The sequence below is a fragment of the Amphiura filiformis genome, chromosome 18 (genome assembly GCF_039555335.1).
Source record: "Amphiura filiformis chromosome 18, Afil_fr2py, whole genome shotgun sequence".
Lineage (NCBI taxonomy): Eukaryota > Metazoa > Echinodermata > Ophiuroidea > Amphilepidida > Amphiuridae > Amphiura > Amphiura filiformis.
Window position 1 is genome coordinate 50,455,161 of NC_092645.1, and position 22,846 is coordinate 50,478,006.

General features: G+C 36.8%; 1 protein-coding gene across 3 annotated transcripts in view; it reads right to left on the reverse strand.

The window, feature by feature from the left end:
* Positions 1–14,014: 14,014 nt before the first annotated feature.
* Positions 14,015–22,846, reverse strand: part of LOC140138771 (uncharacterized) — a 40,524-nt gene continuing 31,692 nt past the window's right edge. For all 3 annotated transcript variants that reach the window (XM_072160537.1, XM_072160539.1, XM_072160538.1), the window contains exons 6-13: positions 22,304–22,540; positions 21,404–21,552; positions 20,257–20,355; positions 19,426–19,577; positions 18,339–18,463; positions 16,363–16,410; positions 15,200–15,393; positions 14,015–14,494 (exon numbers count right to left, since the gene is read on the reverse strand). In XM_072160537.1, coding sequence (XP_072016638.1) covers positions 14,206–14,494; positions 15,200–15,393; positions 16,363–16,410; positions 18,339–18,463; positions 19,426–19,577; positions 20,257–20,355; positions 21,404–21,552; positions 22,304–22,540 — 1,293 coding nt within the window. In that variant the 3' untranslated portion in view covers positions 14,015–14,205. The remainder of the gene's footprint in view (positions 14,495–15,199; positions 15,394–16,362; positions 16,411–18,338; positions 18,464–19,425; positions 19,578–20,256; positions 20,356–21,403; positions 21,553–22,303; positions 22,541–22,846) is intronic.

Consider the following 22,846-nt stretch of genomic DNA (forward strand, 5'->3'; position numbering starts at 1 on the left):
ATTTGTATAACTTGGACCTCGGGGACAGGGGGCACTCAACTTTGGAAGTGACGGGTATGTGCCTACCGGAGTCGCGAAGTAGGGGCCTATCGGGTACAAAGCGTTATTTTTAAAACTAACGGGGTCATTGGGTACAAACAAAATAAAAAGGGGTCATCGAGTATAAGATTGAAAGAAAGGGTCATCGGGTAGAAAATTGTGAAAAAATGTAGCAAAATTTTGAAACTTTCGGCATAATTTGGAAAAAATGAAGCAAAATTGGACAGTTTCGGCATTTTTTAGTTGCATTTTGATGATGCTATTATAGAAAAAAGGGGGTTATGGGTAGCCGCAACCAAAGAAAGGGGTTCATTGGGTAGCCGGAACTAAAAAAAAAAAAAAAAAAAGGGGGGGGGTCATCGGGTATGGATTGTAAAGTCCATTTTATCACGTTAAAATTGGGACAATTCTCCCGCGAATTTATGGCTTTGGAATAAACTGAATTCTAAAAATAATAGAATCCAAATTATATGAGTTTGGTCTTGTTGCGATGCATTGCACTATTACACATGTTCTTATACCAACAAACAGCAAAATAGATAAAAATTAATGAGACTCAGACTCTTTTTATGGTTTTTACAACTAAACTAAAAATTTGATACGATTGATTCTAAATATATTACAAAAGTAAGGTCTCTCGTCCCAACGCCCAGTCGGGCTTTCTTGTTAGAACGAGGCATTCCCTCATACATTATGTTTAGTCGTGCATTGTGTTTAAGTAAGGAACACTGCGAGTTCTCAACTATGAGGTCTATACCTACACGCAAGTGTGTCCATTAATTACGGAACACTGCGAATTCTCAACTATGTCCACGCCGACTGCGGCGAGGTCAAAACCTACACGCAAGTGTGTCTATGTCCTGTTAAGAAGCATGCTGTTTTCAAAGCCCCATATCGAATTCAGAACTACGTCTACGCCGACTGCGCCAACATAAAACCAAGACCTATAAGCCCTCTATCGAATTCAGAACTACGTCTGCGCCGACTGCGCCAACATAAAACCAAGAATTGCGTGCATATCCTATTTGGACATGGACGCACTTGGTTAATGGCCCATGGTGCGGAACCTTGGACGTACTCAAATAATGAGTTTTCAATTGCGTCTACGCCGAATAATACCTTATGGCTAAATCGCCCTCTCTGTGTACAAGTGTGTTCGGTTATTTGCCCAATTACCATAAGACGTGACTGTAGGGGGATTATTTGTCCAACTACTAGATAGATGGCGCTTCGTTGAAGACACTGCGTCTACGCCGACCAACACCGTCGGGCTGTTTTCAATCAACACGCCCTCTCTGTCTGAAATTATTTGTCCAAATACCAGAATCCAAAAAGCCATGTCGTGACTGTAGGGGGATAATTTGTCCAACTACTAGATAGATGGCGCTTCGATGAAGACATTTGTCCAAGAACCAAAATGTAAAAGAAATTATGATGTGACTATAGGGGATTATTTGTCAAAATACAAGAAAATATCAAATTGAGGGGGCTATTCCCTTCGAAGCAGCTCGGGGCTGTGCCCATGGTGTGGTGGGTATTGTGTAGTTATGCCGACGATTTTTTTTAAATCACGCAGAGTAGCCGTACGCGTTTTAGGATTTTTGTTCGTTATATCTACTGAAGATAGCATTTAGAATCTAACCCTGATTCATTGCATCTTTCTACTCTGGAAGTAACGTTTTGCATAATTTTCTCTAAATTTAAAGCGATATAGGCCTAAGAAAAAATGTACACTCTAAATTTCAAGGGTTTAAAATAAATCTTAAAGTATTGTGATCAGGGACCAATCAAGTATTAGATTTAAAATTAAATCTTAGGCCTACAGATTTAAAATTATTTTTAAAAATCTATTTTACCTCTTCCTCCCCCTTTTTTCTTCTTTTTTAATAGCGTGGCAATTGGCCGAATGCCGATTTTTTAATCGCGCAGAGTAGCCGTGCGTTGATTTTTTTCGCTATATAGGGCCTATCTTCTGAAGATAGCATTCAGAATCTCATCCCTAGTCATTGCATCTTTCTACTCTAGAAATAACGTTTTACATTTATTTCTCTAACTTTTTACTTCATCATGTATCTGCCAATTTTTTCTTTCTAATACTTCATTCCCTATCAGAAATTTCAAACCGACATTACATATTCATCACTTTCCGCATCTGCCTGTTTCTCTATTTTTACCTCTTTTTCCTCCCTTTTTTAAATAGCGCGCCGAATGACGATTTTTTAAAATCACGCTGAGTAGCCGTACGAGTTTTAGGATTTTTGTTCGTTATATCTACTGAAGATAGCATTTAGAATCTAACCCTGATTCATTGCATCTTTCTACTCTGGAAGTAACGTTTTACATCATTTTCTCTAAATTTAAAGCGATATTTTTACCTCTTCCTCTCCCCCCTCCCCCTTTTTTCCCCTTTTTAATAATAGCGTGGCATTAGGCCGAATGCCGATTTTTTTTTTAATCGCGCAGAGTAGCCGTGCGTTGATTTTTTTTTCGCTATATAGGGCCTATCTTCTGAAGATAGCATTCAGAATCTCATCCCTAGTCATTGCATCTTTCGACTCTAGAAGTAACGTTTTACATTTATTTCTCTAAATTTTTACTTCATCATGTAGCGGCGAATTTTTTCTTTCTAATACATCAGTCCCGATCAGAAAGTTCCAAGCGACATTACATATTCATCACTTTCCGCATCTGCCTGTTTCTCTATTTTTACCTCTTTTTCCTCCCTTTTTTTAATAGCGCGCCGAATGACGATTTTTTTAAAAAATCACGCAGAGTAGCCGTACGCGTTTTAGGATTTTTGTTCGTTATGTCTACTGAAGATAGCATTTAGAATCTAACCCTGATTCATTGCATCTTTCTACTCTGGAAGTAACGTTTTACATCATTTTCTCTAAATTTAAAGCGATAGAGGCCTAAGAAAAAATGTACACTCTAAATTTCAAGGGTTTAAAATAAATTCTAAAAAATTGTGATTAGGGACCAATCAAGTATTAGATTTAAAATTAAATCTTAGGCCTACAGATGTAAAATTATTTAAAAAAATCTATTTTTACCTCTTCCTCCCCCCCCCCTTTTTTTTTTTTTTTTTTAATAGCGTGTCATTAGGCCGAATGCCGATTTTTTTTAATCGCGCAGAGTAGCCGTGCGTTGATTTGTTTTCGCTATATAATTACGTTAACCACTTGGAGGGATACAGACAAATTGTTTGATTCGGCACCCCTAAGATGGCCCTCAGGGCAAGTACTCTCCCTTTATTACCCCTAGGTATACCTGTAAAAGAGTATGCATTGTATGTCCCAACTCATGGCTAGAGGAAACCTTGATATGGCAACAAACCTTGTTCTGGAAATATATCCAGTGTCTTTTGGGGGATACGGACAGCATGCTGAGTCAAGGTCAACTATCAGCAATGACTCAAGACGGATGTAGCTGGAGGAAACTTGTAGTCGTATGCTCCGCAGCCGAAGTATGATGAGGTACACCACTGCTAATGAGTACAAACGATGAAACAAGGCAATTCAATAAGTCAATGTAAGCTTTATTCATTATTCAACCAACAATGTACAAAATGAATAATGCAATGGAATGTTGAAATGCAAACATAGCAAACAAACTAGTAATAAATACCATCAATTCTTAATATACAGGGAAGAAGTAATTTTTAATTGAGAACAAAAAATTGATACATCGAGCAATCATATTGTGTTCTAACTTTGAGAAATTTGCCCCAAAAATGGTCAAAAAATGCTGATTTTTCAAAAAAATCATAAAAAAGCCCGATTTTGGCACAAATTTCAAATATTTTTGGTGAAATTGGTCAAAATTCCAAAAAATGAAAAACGGGTCCTAGATATTTTGATCTAGTTTTTAAAAATTAGTTTCAAAAAACTTTTGGCCCAAGAATTTTTTTGTTACGGTGCACAAAAAAGAAGTGGGCCAAAAACCGTTATTTTTGGGATTTTGGGTCAAAAGTGCCATTTTGGCCCAAATTTGACCTCACAGATGAACTTATCAAGTCTTTGCCATTCTAAATATGTATACTTTTATATACTTTAGACAAACAATTTAGAAGTTATGAGGCCCGAAAGTTTCCATAATTCCAGGGTTCAGACCAACCTTAAAGGGTGTGGTCTGATTTTAACGTGTATCACAATGCCCCCATAGATACCACAATTCCCATGTTTTTGTTCAGACCATCTTAACAAAACATCTTGGACGATAAATTTACTGGGGTAATAAGAAAAATGGGCTTCCACAGAGGAAGTATAAGTTTCAAATAGACAGTTGGGTAACTTCCATTTGAAATACTCACTCCTATTGTGGAAGATATAGGTGAAGCCATAATACAGGGGAGTATGGGTTTCAAAATGATTAACCCTGACCAATTACATTTGAAAAACATACTCCCATGTTGAAGATATGTACAAAAAATTTCCACACTGGTAGTGTGGATTTTAACTGGAGTAGCCCAATATGAGCTTTCTCCTGATACCAAAATCTTCCTTTTGATGAATAAAAATGGGGGATGAACCTATCGATTGGGTCACACCCTTTAAGATTTGGATTACAAAATTATATTTTTTTAATTCTGAAAAAAAAAAGCTCTTTACTTAAATTACAGTACAGTACACAGCTGCGAAGTTTTAAGTTTTCTTTCTAAATGGCGAAAATCAATTCAAAAGGGCTCTACTATTGTGACTAAAAGATCTTTAGAAAAGGATCCTATGGAGAGGAAAATGTCAGTGTGACCATTTACAGATGAACAATGAGTCCATTGGACTATATGAACTGCACATCTCCCACTAAAGATGGAGGAGCACCCCCTGACAATGAATGACATGAATCAAAGAATTTGCTTGGGAATGACAATTCTAATTGGCGGAAGAAGTTAACCCATTTGACCCAAACCCAAACAGACACCCATGAGGCAATGAGTGACTTCCATTATAGTTAATCTAGAACATGACAATGGTCACAGTTTTAGCCGAATTAATCCCACGCAAAATTCTACAATACGGCGTAAAATTACCGTCCCGACTGGCTAGTGTAAAAAACAGAAGTTTAAGTGACGTCAACCGTCACAACATTTTGTAGAAAGTGAATGAATATAATTGATACTGGCTGGTTGATATATCTATAAATGTGTTGAGTTGTAATTTCTTTATCATAACTATTTTCAGAATAGAAACTGACAATAGCATGTAGAAGTACAATGACTTCAGATATTCGTCTCTTTCTAAGAGAAGGAGCACTTTCGATCATATCATAAGTACTACGTAATTAATTCTGAATAAGTTGAGCAAAATATTCATAACATAAAATCTTCAAGATTAAAATTTAAAGAATAAATTCAAGCACAAGATGGAAATCAGGCCTAAAAAATTGTTTGATTGGCGTAACCCGACCTACCCTAAAATTAGGCCCGACCCTAACTTTTTTTATTGTTTGGAAAAAAAAATTTTAAAAAAAAAAAAAAATTTAAAAAAAAAAAAAAAAAAAAAAAAAAGTTCCAAAGCCTTTATCAAACGAAATTTACAGCTTAAAAAAAAAAAAAAAAAAAAAAAAAAAAATCCCTACCTACCTACCTACCTAAATTATTTTTTATGTTACGCCAATCAAACAATTTTTTTAGGCCTCATATTAGCACTATTTATACAAACGGCCAATTCCACTTGAAATACCTACACCCCCTATGGAAAAAATGTCCTTAAGCTCCCACACAGGTGGTGCAGATTTCAAATGGAGTCACTCATTCAGGTAACCCAATTTGAAATTCACAATCCCTGTGTGGACGATTATTTTGATTAAGGCTATGTTTGTTTTCTATACGGGGGCGTATAGAATTTGACTAGAATAGCCGAAAGTGGTGTGTTACATCAAAAGGTAGTAGGCCTACCTTATGTTCAGCAAACTTAACTTGTTCTGATTGAAGTTTGCAAATTATTAATGAAAAAAAATACTTGTTTTTCTCTTGAATTTATTTACATGTTTTCAAAAAATTACCCAAAATGTATCTTTTGTTGTAAAACATCACAAATGAATACCATCTTACAAATAATAATATTTCCAAGTACAATTAAATGTGATGCGATCAAGCAAGATCAGTCGAAATTCGGAAATATTAAATTTTCAGTTTCTTACACTTACAGGATAGTAAAAAGAATTTACAAAGCTGCATTTTGCAGAAAACCCCATTGAAATTGAACAACCAGTTCCAAAGATATGAGCAACTAAAGAGTTTCAAAAACAACAGAAAACAAAAGGAAATATTTCCTTTGTTTGGCTATATCTCAAAATCAATATTTCCGAGTTCCGACTGATTTTGCTTGATCGCATCACAAATTAGGTTTATGAATCTATAATTAATAAACTTATAGGCATAATTCTACAAGCACATAATATATAATTATATAGCATTTCATGAACATCAAAAAGAACATGGCAAAATGAACCAGCACCACATATAAATCATAATCTGAATTGTTTACAATATTGATAATCTAGTCACTAATGTCACTGAATAGCAAATTATCGGTACAAGGAAGAAATGCATTGTGGGACGTGTAAGATATTTTCTCTGTTTCAAGACAGTGTTGGCACAAGCAGCTATGCATTGTGGGATACCATGAAAGGAAGGATTCGCCACTTTATCTACCACATAATATTATGCATATCTTGCTTGGTAACAAAAATATCAGTACAGGGAAGAAATGCATTGTGGGAAGTGTAAGATATCGTCTCTGGTTCAAGACAGTGTTGGCACAAGCAGCTATGCATTGTGGGATATGATTAAAGGAAGGACTCACCACTTTATCTACTGCATAATATTATGTATACCTTGCCTGGTAACAAAAAATATGGGCTCTATGCCATGAAAGTACGCTGACCTACCACAACATAAGAGTAAAACCAAGGGTGTGAAATATCGTGCTAGGCGATAATATCGTGAGAAAATATTACCGCGATGCGATAATTCTCACTGCTACATTGATGACCCCACGCTAAACTATAGACTCAACAACTCCCAATTGAAAGCTGAATAAAGTCGCCAATTTAGCAATAAAATTCCAAGTTTGTAGTCAGATTTTTAACTTTCTAAATATAATGAATCCATTTTAATATTACCGGTATTTGTATTTATATTACAATTGGTTTGTCTTAAAATTTATCGCGATATGATCAATATTCTGACAAGGAAAACCCTGGCGATATTCCTCGATAGTGGATAAAGACTGTGCTTGTTTTGCAGTAATGAGTTTCAGTCAAGACGCAAAGTTGATGCACTATGTAGATGGTATTTCCGACTACTCATCGAGTGGACTTTGGACTTGTGTGATCACCAGTGGCAGCACAATGGGAGGGGGGACATTCCCCCAGTCAGAATCTTGCCCCCCCCAGTAAAAACACAAAATTTCCACTTTTTGCAGCAATTTCGCTCCTGAAATTCACTCCCCATGCTCCCCCCTCCCGCCAAAAAAAGTATTCCTGGCTCCGCCACTGGCGATCAAATAGGACCAGGCATTCATCCGCAAAGTGAATCAACTTCTCTTACCTGATTGACTTGTACCTGATGCACGCAAATTTGAAAGGGGTTTGTGGTTAGGTGGAATTGCTTCAAACCATCTGTGGTGAAATCTGCTTTACAGCAAAATTGTTAGGTTACGCCTTTTGTTGTGGTAGGGCAGTGATCTATATTTGCATTCAAATCTGGAAAAAATGCTTATTACCCAGGAAGATAAGTGAAGTTTCATTTCAAGAGACGGACATTTCTATTACCTTTTACATTAAAAAATTCTCTCCAAATCCCAATATTTCCTTTGAAGTACCATAATTTCTCTCCAAATCCCAAAATGTCCCTCCAAATCCCAAAATGTTCCTCCAAATATCTGAAACTTTTCCGCAAAATCATACAATTTCCTCCAAATCCCGAACTTTCCCTGCAAAATCCCAAAATTTCTCTCCAAATCCCAAAATTTCCCTCCAAATCTCAAAATTTACCTTAAAACTTCCCCTCCAAAAATCCCAAATTACCTTCCAAATCCGAAACTTACCCTCCAAAAATCCTAAATTTTCCCTCCAAATTTTTCCCTCCAAATCCCAAACTTTCCCTCCAAAATCCCAATATGTCCTTTCAAATCTCATAATGTCCCTGGAACGAGCTTCCTGAATTCCACACATTTTCCAGCCTGAATAAGTCTTAAGTACAATATTACACATTTGATGTAGATAGAAAATATTTTTTCTTCAATTTTTCATTAGTACAAGTAGTTTTTAAAATTGCATTGATCAATAGTTTTAGGTAAAGCATTTGATTTTAGTAAACTTTACACTATATTTATAATATATACATATATATTACTGTACATCATTAATCATTGGCATTCAGGTGTCGTACTTTCTACAGTGGACTATACCAGTTGAAATCCATAACCCCTATGGAAAACAAGATCTTAATCTCCCACACAGGGGGTGTAGATTTCAAATGGAGTCGCCTATTCAGGTAATCCCATTTCTCCCACACGGAGGGTGTAGATTTCTAATGGGAATCACCAATTCAGGCAACCCCATTTGAAATTCACACCCCTGTGTGGGAGATTAAGGTCATGTCTTCCATAGAGGGTGTATGGATTTCAACTGAATAGCCCTATGCCCGTAATAGGTTGGGCATTTTTTGGAAATGTATATGTTTTGTTATGCTGTGGAAGAAGACTATAGAAAGAGGCTTTGGAGAACTGCAATCCATCTGCAAGTAATAGTGCTCCTTTGAAGGAGGGAACTAAGATACAACAATAACAATGGCAGAGCATCGCAACCACATCATGCTGCATTTACTGTAAAAGTAGACATTTTTGCACTACATTCAAGCCGCTGCCGCTTCCAAGCCACTGCAATGAAAATAACAACACACAAAAATATAGCCCTTTTGTGTATAGGTCAATGGAGGGAAACTTGAGAATCGCAAATTCAAAAACAAGGGAAACAATTCAAAATTGGCAAAACATGACAAATTAATCGCATGAAAATTTACAGTACCAGTGTCATACCATGACAACAAGTCATTCGGTGGGAGAAGAGAAATAAAGCCTAATAAATTGTTCGGTTGGCGTAACATAAGTTTTTTTAGGGTAGGCAGAAATATTTGTTATTTACCTGTTTTTGAATACAATACAGGATATCATGAAATGGATAAATTACTGACTATGTCAATATTTTTCATAAAAGGTTGAAAAACCTTTTATGAAAGCAGATAATCAGAAACTATTTTGTTCCATTTTAGAGTATCCTCCATAATGTATTAAATTTAAGTGATTTTTTTCCTCCCTCAAAATTAATTAAAAAAACAATGGCAGTATATCAAGGGTAGGCTGGGTTACGTCAACCAAACAATTTTAGGCCTAACACAAAAAAAGAAGAAAAAAAAAACCCAAGAAAACCAAAAAAACCCCCAAATTATACAAAAATATATAAATTGTTAGCACAGACGTATATATCTTATTTTGTGTGATTTAGCATATTCTACACTATGCTTTATACTGCACACCAAGTAAACGTTACTGTTTAGGCCAAGATGAAAATTGACTTGCTATGATATTTTAAATCCTGGTGACATCAGTGCACATTTCACTGTCTCGCCAAGAATAAAAAGTACTGGTTGATGAACAATTATGGTATTACTACTCTTGGAGAGACAATGAAATATGAACTGATATGCCGCTGAAACGTAGAGAGTAAATAATATTATAAGCGCTCATCAACCAATCAAAGGGTATCGACTCCGCCATGTTTGCGTGTCGCTTACGGAGGTCACTTAATATACCACCGGGTTATGTAGCTATACACCCGGGTTTGATTCAAAGTCTGTGGTTGTTTGCGTTGTAAGCGTAACACGTTGTGCCAAAAATGCGAGATAAGATTATCGGGATTTTTGCAAAATGAACTATTTCATTTTGGCATAAACAGTAACGAAGAACGCTTAGTCTTACTGGACGTTTAAGTTCCCTCATACTTTTTCATGATACTGATAGCATTTTGAAGTTATATTACATTTTCTATAACATTTTCACTTTTGTTCTTGGCAATCAATCGGTTGAGAAACATTCAATTTCTTATTGCACTCATTCATGCACACCAAATCAAGCATAAAAGCACTAATCTGGGCCCGCTTTGCGAAACTTACGACAGTCGTAAAAAAGACAAATGTCATGCATGAAATATACTATTAATCTCATTTTAATACGTACATTGCATGTCCATTGGGCTATTCCATTTAAAATCCACACTACCCCTGTGGAAAAATATCTTCCACAGAGGGAGTATGAATTTTGACTGGAATCAACACATTGGCAGTTCCATTTGAAACTCATTCTCCCTCAGTTGAAGATTCGGGTTGAAACTTTCTCAGAGGATGTATGAAATTCAAATGTAGCTGCCTAATGTGCTCATTTCATTTGAAATTCATACTCCCCATGTAGTAGACATTTCCAAAATCTTCTACAGGGGCAGTGTGGATTTTAACTGGAATAGCCTATTGCGTAGGCCATACGACTGTCGTAAGTTTACAATCAAATTTTGCAAATCGGGCCCTGGCTCTACAAAGCTTCTTGTAGATGGCATCATTTACACTCTCCATAAGCATGGGTTCCCAGCCATAGGGTTGCAACTAGTGATGAACTGATCCGATCGGTCATTTCCAAATCTGTCCAATTTTAGCCTTATTTCATCGGAATTGGGGAAAATTACTTCAATTGCTGATCTAATGAACCGATTAAATAATTTCATGCACAATCGGTATCCACAATATGAGCAAATTAGTTAACACAAAGTATTTTACTGGGAAAGTTATATACTTCAAGGTGTGTTGATCAGAGGTAGGCCGTTTTCCTTGGTTTGAACACCAAATATAGAGGGCGCCCTAATTAATTTCTCAAGGAGTGTAGGACATGTTGTATATATCGATGATCAGATTTGGATCAAGTGTGGATTGGCTCATCACTATTCGCAACCCCATTTTGTGTCATGAGCTTGCCACACTACCCATGAATAAGGTTGGGGACATGTGACACAACCATGACACAGGGTCACAAGTGGCCCGACTTTCGAGAAATGGGGTCACCAACTTCAAGATAAGTTTGGGAACCCCTACTTTTAACATTATCATATCTGCAATACTAAGTACTGTTATTTTACCTGCTTATAAATTCAATATACCAGAGAAAAAAAAATACTGTCATGTACTGCTTGATTTAAAAAAACTTAAAGGCCCTTTCAGTGATTTCACAGGAACATTAAAAAAAATGGAAATTTGTCAGAGTTGCTTAGAAATAAAGAATAAGTCTACAGAATTTCATTAAACCACTTTTCCCCTGAAATTAGTCAAAAAACAGAAGTTTTAGAAAGGTTTTCTACTTCAACTCAGATCGACTCGAGAAAATCGAGATTTTTAGTACAGTCGCCCAATCGACTGGAAAAACTTCCTAGTCCAGTGTTTCTAACACGGGGAAGTAGAGTCTAAATTGATTTAAAACAGGCGCTTAATTTTTGTAGTAGAAAACAAAATAAGGAATTAAAGGTCACCGAGGCAAACTAACGGTCAATTCCAATATGAAAAACAGTTAAAATTGCGTATTTTGTTTAAAATAGTAGCTACTGACGTAATAAGTAGTAGAAACAATACATAGCAGCGTGTTAGTGCGTGGAGAGTGAGCTTCTTTCGATCTCGAGTCGGACTTTTTTGTACTGTCAGTATCAAAAGTCCAGAATCATGCAAATGCTTTATTTTGTCTAAAATACACGACTTTCGACCGAACCACTAGCAGGCTATGTTAGCACATCTATGCCAATTACAAAGGTACCAAAATCTGAATTTTGATGATTTTTACGATCGTCCGGATGAGCAAATCACTGAATGGGCCTTTAAGGTCATGCATATTAGAGTACTCATATGCTAAAGGGTGAAAATAAGAGCTTTCTACCAGACTTGATTTGGGGAAAAAAGTGAGCCCTGGTTCACCTGAATTTAGTCAGACTCACTCACTGGGGATCACCAAAATGATGTATACTCTGGTTGCTCTACGAAAAAGGTATAAAAATCAAAACCACTAATCCCTCCAATTAGCTCCTGCTGATTTCCAATTATAGAACTATCAACATGGTTTGAAAAGTGTGCCAACATGTTTCATAATAACATTATTACATAACAATTTTCTATCTTTTGGATTGTCTGCCCTGGTAGGCTGGTTTATCATTGGGGTGGGCTTGCCCAGCTAGAAGTATAATTGCCCAAAGGGGGTAATTATCAGTAATTGGGCCTGGATTAATCCCCTTTTTCGTAGCAAAATCCAACTATATATCAATGCCATAGTTCAATAGCCTCCATTTATTATTAATTATAATATAGCTCAAATTCTGACCTCAAATTGCAGCCAACCCCTACTTCTTCACTATTTCCTGTGCATATATATGTGACATGATCAAGGGGAATGAGTCACATGTCGAACCTGGTCGAAAAATTAGTTTTACTTAAGTTTCTAAAGAGAACATTTAGAGCTTTCAGAAACTGTAAACCCCATGTTGATATGACTTTTCTTTGTGAAGTTACATCAATTTATCAATCGCTGAAAACAATATAAAACAAAAGAATTTTAACACTTTATTTACCAATATCTCAAATATATCTCAAAATCAATATTAGCGACATCCGACTCATTTCCCTTGATCGTGTCACATATGTATAGACTGTATTATGAGAGGCTCTGGTACAGGACAAAAAATGCAGCCTGGTATTGTGATTTTAATTCTCAACAGGATATACAGTAGGCAAGTAACCGGTACTGAAACATGCCCGTAGCCCTTTTTTTTTCATCCTTGCCTGCTCTCATGATTTTTTGTCATTTATTGGTCTTTTGTTACATACTACAAGCTGGCGATGTTGGTGTTTTTGACAAATCGTACTAATCACCATGGATACATTGTTTATCACACAGTGAACTGTTGTCAGCATCGAAAAGTTGAGTCATCAAGAACAATGGTATGTGTACAGCTGTATACCACCAGTGGCTACTTGTATGTCTTATGTACTTTTCATGTCAATTTGTTCATGTCTGGAAGATGCAGTCATTCTCCCATCTAACCACTCCAAAATTGATGCAAGTCATGCCATAGCCTTGTGCTTCTTCATGTGGTGTATGTGTGTCTCCCAGACATTCCTCCATATTGATAATCCTACTACTAACACAGCAACTTAAGTTTTCTGCTGTAATGCGACATAGCAAAACCTCTATGACATTGACAACTGTCGCACCACACATGGCAGTTTCTAAAAGACATCCCTTGCATATAAGTAAGGCGGTCTCACACACACATACTAGCATGTGCCACTACAAATACATAATTTGCAATTAGTGCTACACACAAGTTAGTGCATTGTAATCTCTGGTTCTATACTGCACAAGCACTCATCAAGCTCCGGTTATAAACATGCAGGCAAAAATACGCAGGTTTAAGAGCAAAATTTGGCAACAAAACAAAAATCTATTGTTACGAATGGAGAAGTCGGTAGACATCTCTTCTTGATGATGAAAGCTGATTCTAGTACAAATAGTTGCATTATCTTGAGTGTTGAGCACCCTATATTTGGCTACAACAACACAATACTGCAGCTGCATTTGTGGGCTAATGATCAAAGTGGTAGGTGGCGGCAGGACGTAGTCACCTTATACTTGAATAACCACGATGATGGCTCTCTCTTACAATAAATGATGGGGTATCGTATTGTACATCATATACACGGACAGAATAGATAAATTTGCATTATATACACAGGTGGGAATATGGACGTAAGCACATACAAAGTCCTCACAATCAATCCCCAAATAATGGGCTATTCCATTTAAAATCACACTACCCCTGTGGAAGATTTGAAATATCTTCCACAGGGGAGTATGAATTACAAATGGAATGATTACTGATAGGCAGCTCCATTTGAATTTCATACACCCTCTGAGAGAGATTCAACCTGAATCTAGAGGGAGGGTGAATTTCATGGAACTGAAAATGTGTTCATTCCATTTGAAATTCATACTCCCCCTGTGGACGATATTTCCAAAATCTTCCACAGGGGGAGTGTGGATTTCAAATGGAATAGCCCAGTCTGTCCCCATCCTCCTGCTATAATGTTTCATGCAATGATGAGGGTCCACCGCTAGTCTCCGGTACAACCAGTGTTCTTGGTGGTGTTTCCACAATAGCTCTTGTAGTGTGTTCATTGCTTGTTCCGAATCCTGCGATAGAGTCTAAGGACTCGGCTATGTCTCCACTCACAGTGAAGGCGTCTTTTTTGTGAGATTTGTTTTTCCTTTTTGATGACGATTTGATTGGGTGGACCTTTTTGTCGACGATTCTTATCGATCTGATTTTGGCTCTTTGGTACGCTTGGACGATACTCATTCCTAGGTATCTGTACAGGGAAAGAAATGGAAGAATTATTATTTATGATGTCATAAATAGATCATGAATAGTGCTGTTCCAGTTGAAATTCCTACACCCCCTATGGAAGACACAACCTTCATCTTCCACACAGGGGGTATAAATTTCAAATTTCAGTCACCCATTCAGGTAACCCGATTTGAAATTCACACTCCCTGTGTGGAAGATTAAGGTATTAATTTCTTTTATACTCCCCACCAACAAATCCAGACAAATGCAACATAGCAATCCTTTCATAGCTTGCAGAATTCCTTTCCTTTCAGAGACAAATAGGATTAGCTTGTATACTGATGAAAATCAGTAAGTGCTATTTCACTTACAGGGTGCTCGGCCGCCCTCCTTTTTGAAATTGTCAAGTTGAAAAAATTTCAAAGTGTAAATTTAAGCTTACGGAATCGGATAGCAAAATTTAACAGTCCTTGAAGTAAACTTAATAATTCTAATGATATGCACTTAAAGTGTATGTAGCTGGGAGGAAAAGCATTAAAAATTTTTGACCTTTCGTATTGAAGATACATATTTTTCCCCCAAAAGACCTAAAAATATCCTTAGATTTATAAAGTTTGCTTTGAGGACTGTTAAATATCAAAAATATCAATTTTTAATAATTTGCCATAAAAATTTGCATTATATCACTGAATGGGACTTTAATCAAACAAGTGGTAGGCCTACTTACTTGAAACATGCCATTTCCAATAGCACGCATCCCCCTATGCTTATTATATTAGCTGTATTGGATGGGAATTCTTGGTACACGTAATATGCCACGGTGGGACCAGCTGCCATCATCCCAAGACAGAAAAATGTCAGGAAAACTTGCTGTAACTGAAAGCCTTTACAGATGAGAAGAGGTCCGTCTTTGAGATGATACTGTTGACCAAGATCAGATAAAAGATAATAAAATCATAATTATTAGTAAAAATTTCTTGGTACAATCAGTTCTGATTTTTATTCACCTGTACTTGGGCCTGGTGGAAAGGAAAAAAGAACATACAGGCATGGTCCACCAGACCCCATCTTAATTACAGTAACCAAGATAGATACAAAGATGCAATCAGAGTATGACAATGAGATTTTTAAAATACTGCCCCACCATGACAACAGGACCCAACGGATACCTCTGTTAAAAAGAGCATAATGCTAAGGTGAAACAAATAATAAATCTTTTATTCGTTCTTAATAACAGTTCTGATAAACTTATTTTCTTGCTACATTTGCACAAAATCTATTTGCAAATCAAGTAAGTTACATGATCAGGGGCCCATTTCACTAAGCTTTTAACTCAAGTATCTGTTCGTAAAGTTACGAATACCCACTACTAGACGTAACTTTATGAAGGGTCCCTGTAGTAAATCCTATTACTTCCGAAGGGTACCATTCGGAAGTTTAGTGAAATGAAACTTATGACTCGTTGTAAGTTATGAATGATTTCGAGACTTACGAGGCTTTGTGAAGTTGAGTGAAATGGACCCCAGATCCACTCAGTTAGAACAGTACATATACGCTTAGTGATGCTGACACCTGTATGTGGGTTTCTGACCAAATTAACCACATATTTGGCTATTTTAGCCGCCAAAGTGCAAATTTTTTTTCGCACTTCCCACCAATTTATTCCACTCCTGCACCATATTTCATCAGTTTAGCTTCAATATGGCAAAATATTTTGGCATGCATTTGTACCATGAATTTATTCTGTCACCAAAAGATGTTGGATTCACTATACTTCAAGATATATTTTCCAACACCATCCACCCAATGTCAAAAAGTCATTCCGGTGCCATGAAATTTATTTCACAAGAAGCAACATTTGGTATCCAATTATAATGAATTTAAACTTACTCTAGATTTGCACACTTTACACCGCAGAGCCTCAGGATCGTCCATCACCTGGAACAAAAAATAAAAGACCAGGAAAGAACAATTACTGACGTGCACCAAATACAAGTCAGACAGTAATAACAAATTAGTTTGATCTTTCGATCGACCATCGATGCTTGGTCGCTCCTTATTATTATTTATGAAATCAATTCATTGACTATTGTTAAATGTGATAACATATGAAACTTTGCCTGTATTGATATTGATCAATATAAATTCAGCATTAATTCTGATTAATTTATAGTTGTCAGATCATTACTAACAAGCATCGAAGTAGCATCGACGCCTCGACAGTCAATCCAAAGATCGAACAAATTTGATACTGGCGCCTTACTCTGTCATAGGCTAATGCCCACATCATACTAGGCAATTGCAAAGGTGTTTGTCTGCCACTTCATCGAAAAAGCGACTGCCGCTAGTTCCCAAACATCAAAATCGCCACCAATTATTGACTTCAGGGTCTTAGCTGGGATTTGACAAGTGCCTGTCATTTTCACCAAACTTCCCTGTCCACAATCTGAAAACAGATCTCTGCACATTCTGGGGTTCAGTCAAGTCAAATAGTAACTGCTGTAGCCTTGATTTATTAGTTTGGTCTTGTTTTGAGTTCACAGAACTTATTCAAGCATTCTTTTCAGTATTGAGCATCTACCAGAGGCATTATCTTTTCTGTCCCAGGGGCAAAATGGGCTATTCCATTTAAAATCCACACTGTTGTGGAAGATATTTTCCACAGGGGGAGTATGAATTTCAAATAGAATGAGCACATTAGTCAGCTCCATTCAAATTTCATACACCTTCTGCGAAAGATTCAACCTGAATCTTCCCCTGAGGGAGGGTGAGTTTCAAATGGAGCTACCTAATGTGTTCATTCCATTTGAAATTCATACTCCCCCTGTGAAAGATATTTCCAAAATCTTCCACAACGGTAGTGTGGATTTTAAATGGAATAGCCCATTATGTGGGGATTGATTGTGAGGCCTTTGTGCTTACTTCCATATTCCCACCTGTGTATATAATGCAAATTTATCTATTCTGTCCTTACAACTGAATGGTACCTGTGTTTGATCCCCAGCAATTTTTTTATGACCACTTACAAGGGTGGTTTGTCGTCATGCTTGCAGCGCAACCACGATAAACATTGTTATTGATGTCACTACCAAACTTGAGGTGAACCAAAGAATACATGACTGTTTCAGCGCAACACGTGACGTACGAGGCTGGCGAAGATACAGGGCTGACAGCCCCATTCAAAATACACGGTTAGCAATTACAAATGGAAAATTAACATACTTGCAGTGTGGTACACCGTCGTACCCCGGCGGTTTTAGAGTAAGATGATTTTGCTTTGACACCACATAACAAATTTAGAATTGTTTATGAAGATTTCATGATTATGTGTTAATCAATGGCGACCTCAAAATTGGCGTATATCGCTTCCATCACCGCCTGGACTGTTTTACCTTGACTGGTCACCTGTATCAATAGGGCTATTCATTTAAAATCCACACTATCCCTGTGGAAGATTTGGGAAATATCTTCCACAGTGGGAGCATGAATTTGAAATGGAATGAACATATAAAGGTAGCTCTGTTTGAAACTCAAACTCTCTCTCTCTCTCTGTGGAAGGTTCAGGTTGAATCCTTCTCAGAGGGTGTATGATATTCAAATGGAGCTGCCTCATGTGTTCATTCCATTTGAGATTCATACTCCCCCACGGAAGATATTTCCAAATTCTTCAATAGCGATAGTGTGGATCTTAAATGAAATAGCCTATTGTACCATGTCATGACTTACGCCTAAATAAAATTGTTTGATGGCGTAACTAAAAAAAGCTCCAATGCCTTTATCGAATGCAAATTTACAGCTTTAAAAGTAAAAAAAAAATCCAACCTACCTACCCTATTTTTTTTTAATGCTACGCCTTATCATCTTACCTCAAGCAACCATCTTCTTAAGCACTCATGATGTACACCGCCTACATCGCCTTTACACTGACATGGTTCTATGATTGGCCCAGCATCTTTACGTTCCATATCGTAGCATATCCAGCACTCCAATTCTGTTGAAAGGAATAGTTGCATCATGAGTATGGTGGTCCCGCCCATTTTGCATCATGAGTATAGTCCCCCATTTTGCATCATGAGTATAGTCCCGCCCATTTTGCATCATGAGTATAGTCCCGCATCATGAGTATAGTCCCGCCCATTTTGCATCATGAGTATAGTCCCGCCCATTTTGCATCATGAGTATAGTCCCGCTCATTTTGCATCATGAGTATAGTCCGCCCATTTTGCATCATGAGTATAGTCCGCCCATTTTTTAGGTGAAAATGTAACAAAATTAGGGGGGTGGGACTATATAAATCAATGCATTTTTAAATCATTCATAGAATTTGACATGAAAACAAATTAGAACTTTGCCTATTGTAGACAATAAATGTTTTTTTTTTTTATGGTATTCGCCGTAGAAGTGACGTTAATAATCGGAATAACTACCATAGCAATAGATGAAAACCATTTTTGAATATATCGCCCTGCACTACAAGCATGGTGCACTCATCACCTGGGTATGTCTGCAATCATAGATTGAATGCAATACCGCTCTTTTCAAAGATACTAATCTTGCAGGTGCGTGTGATCAGCACGATCCTACAGAATTACGATCCATGTCTTTATTTGTTCTTTGACATATATGGCTCAATGCATAGGTACCGCGTGAACGTTGTAGTGCAGGGCGATATATACAAACTTGTATTCATCTAATGCTACGGTAGTTAATCCGATTAATTACGCTGTTGTGTCAGTTGGACAACTGCTTAATTTCTGACATATGTTTCGAGTAGAGTATTGAAGTAATCCTGTGTGTATTTTTTGTTCATTTTTATGGACAGGCTTTCAAAATATGACCTTGTGAAAAATTTTACGTTTCTTTTTGAGCCCAGTTTATAATGAAACAGAAACATTGGTTCAGAAATCTTATCACACTTTGTCACTAATATTCTAATTGGTATCACTCTCTTACCCTTTCCAGGTTTCTGTGCATTATCAGTCGACTGATATGACGGAGGCTGACGTTTCCTGCAGCCGAGTAGCGAATCCTTCTCTTTCTGTTGCTCCTCATCGGTAGTTTGTCGTAATAACTTGGTGGGATTTAGTATCCAAAGGGTTTCAGGACTGTAATATGAGCATGAGGGACAACACAGAAAAAAAAAAGTCAATTTTATTACAGCAAGTTTCAATCTTGTTACCAAGGTTACAGTAAGTTTCAATAGTTGTTCTCAGCTATAACAACTTTGAGAAATATTCCTTTCTGGATACACACACAGCATAGCAGAATCAGGGTTGTAGGATCACCTCATTTCATCAAATGGCACACCCATTGCTTTGTACAGGTTCTCTCTGTTTTCATTTTGAGAATCGACTGGCTAAACATGGGTCGAAAGTCACCATATTTTGCAAGATCTGAATATGTCCTGTTCATTGAGGTACATTTTGTCACCATCAACACATGCTACACAAAACAGCAAATCAGTAGTACTTGCAGAAAATTGAAATGGAAGAAATGCATTGTGGGACATGTAAATTATCTTCTCTGCACTCCCTGATATTTCCCCGACAAATTTTCATGAGGAATATTTCGACTTTAGCGATTGCCTCTACCTTTTAGGCGACAAAAAAATCTCCAAAATTCAAAATAGATTCGGCTTGTAAAACAGGGGTTCTTTTTTGTCGTCTTACCTCTTACTATATTTTTACTTGTCAAATTTTAATTAGATTCAGGCTAAGACAACACTGGCAATTGCCTACCTTTGAGACTTGGGTGGGTTTTGAATTCATGTATTCAATTGCCTACCTTTGAGACTTCCAGAGGACACACGGGAACCATACGGCAACACCAAGCTCAACCATTCTGAACAAGACGTCATAGATGTTTCGCTTCAAGATTGGAATGCTGTATGAAATGGTGGAAACAAGAAAAAGGTTAAAGGTCACTATTGGGAAGCTATCTTCAGTAAATAACATGGACTCTATCGTTCTCCCCTCTGTTAAGCGATATTTTGATTAATCAAAAATAATTTTTTTTTAAAACTGGAAACTCAATTATTATCACATTGTGTAAACTTCGTGATAGAAGTAAGGATAATATTTGATTTTATCAAAATAACCAATTCTTATTCCAAGCAAATAGATTTTTTAAGCAATAGTTTCAACTGATAAGTGCTTTTTAAAATAGTTGCATATTTACAGGTGATTATTAGCTGAAACTATAACCAGAATAACAAGTGAAACAACTGTTAACACATCTTTCACCACTTAAAATGCACAGCAATGTTAAATAGTGGGATTCCATGCAACAAATGATGTTCAACCTGTACTACAGTCACGCGATGTTCAATACATAAAAAATAATTATTAAAAAAACAAATTAATCAAAATTGATTGTTTTTAACAATGCTCAAGTCTACCCTATTCGCTGTAGAAGTGATGATGTAGCAGGAGTAACTATCACAGAGCAATATGTTAAAAATTTAACAAATCGCACTGCACTAGTACGTTCACATGGTACCTCTGCATTGAACCATATCATGCTGATCACTCGCACCTGTAAGATTAGTATCTTTGAAAAGAGCGGCATTGTATTCAATCTATGATTGCAGACATGGAGAGGTGATGAATGCAACCTGCTTGTAGTGCAGGTGATATATTCAAAAATTGTTCCATTTAAAATCCCCACTACCCCTGTGGAAGATTTTGGAAATATCCACCACAGGGGGAGTATGTTTTTCAAATGTAATTGGTCAGGGTTTATCATTTTGAAACCCATACTCCCCTTGTATTATAGCTTTACCTATATCTTCCACAACTGGAGTAAGCATTTCAAATGGAAGTTACCCAATTGTCTATTCAATTTGAAACTCTTACTCCCCCTGTGGAAGACTTTACTTAAATCTTCCACAGGGGTAGTGTGGATTTTAAATGGAATAGCTCATTATACTTACTCATCTTTCCATTTTGGTGCTGTTACGCTGAGCATAAGAAAGAAAGCCGTACATATCTGCAGAGCTCCTTGGAACACTAAACCAAACCGTGATAAGTGCAGGGTACGAAAGTCAAAGGTCATACTGGCGTCTGCAAATGCACCTTTAACCTGATGACGAAAATCAAGATCAAAATTAGGCTGCCGCTAAGCATCATTAAAGACTCGTTCAGTAATCCCAGCGAAAGTGTAAAAAAATCAAAATTGTTTATGAATTGCTTAAAAGTGAAGAATTAAAATCATTCAAATTGTCATTTGGTATTTTTGAAATGAAAAATTTGGCAAAAAACAACGAAAACAGTAGTATTGACAAAGTTCAAGTCCCATTCATATATACATGTAGCTAATTTATATACTGCCAGTATATAAATTACAGATTCATGTAAATTCCTTATTTTTGTCTTAAATTCAGGGCTTTCGGCTGAACCACTAGCATGTTATGTTAACACATTTATGACAATGGCAAAGGTATCAAAATTTGAATTTGGATGATTTTTACGATCGTCCGGATGAGCAAATCACTGAATGGGCCTTTAATTGATCTCGTACGCTGGTTGTTGTGTAAACGCAACACACCAGCGTCACACGTCTTTGTACTGTTTACCCTGATTACTCGTTATCCATAACTCTTGTCATCTATCACACAGTAGAGGACAGTAAAAACAAAAATTCCAATTGTTTATTTCTATGTACCAGACTCTAGCCCTGTTTATCAGGCCAGTGTAGTTCAGTGGTTCGAGCGTTCACCCGACAAACGATTGTCCGGAGATTTTCTCTGGTTTATCGGCCTATATGTATGTTATGTTTGACTTTCCATTGTAATTTCGTACAAATTTCTTGTTGAGTTTCTTGACAAACTTACCTTAAAAAATACTTCTACACCATATGCAAGGAAGAAAACTAATACAACAACCATAAGAGTAGCAAAGCATCCATTGAAAATCTGTATCAGATAGTCAAATTTATCCGATGCGATTTCTGTCGCTACGAACTGAGCAAGGAGGAGGATGTAGAGGAGTATGTTGAAGAGGATGAAATAGAGGAAAGACTTGCTCAGGAATCCTGGATTATTGTGTTCTTTCTCCGTCAGGTGGAATGCCTGTAAATGATGGATGGAGTTTTTATTTATTAGTTACATTGTAATAGTCTGCAATAGGGGTGTGTCCTAAAAATTTAAGTCTTTTAAAAAATAAAAATTATTTGATATCAGAAGAACATTCCTTGTATTCAGAATGCAATTTGGTGTTTCTGAAGTGCTCTCAGTTCCCACAAAAAATATTGGGCAAAGGTGGGTGACTGTGCCGTAAGTAAGCAGGCAATATTATATTGGTCTTTGACTTTTATGACAAAAACAGTTATAACTTATAAGAGTGTGTACTTAGTATTCATTCATGTGGTGTATGTG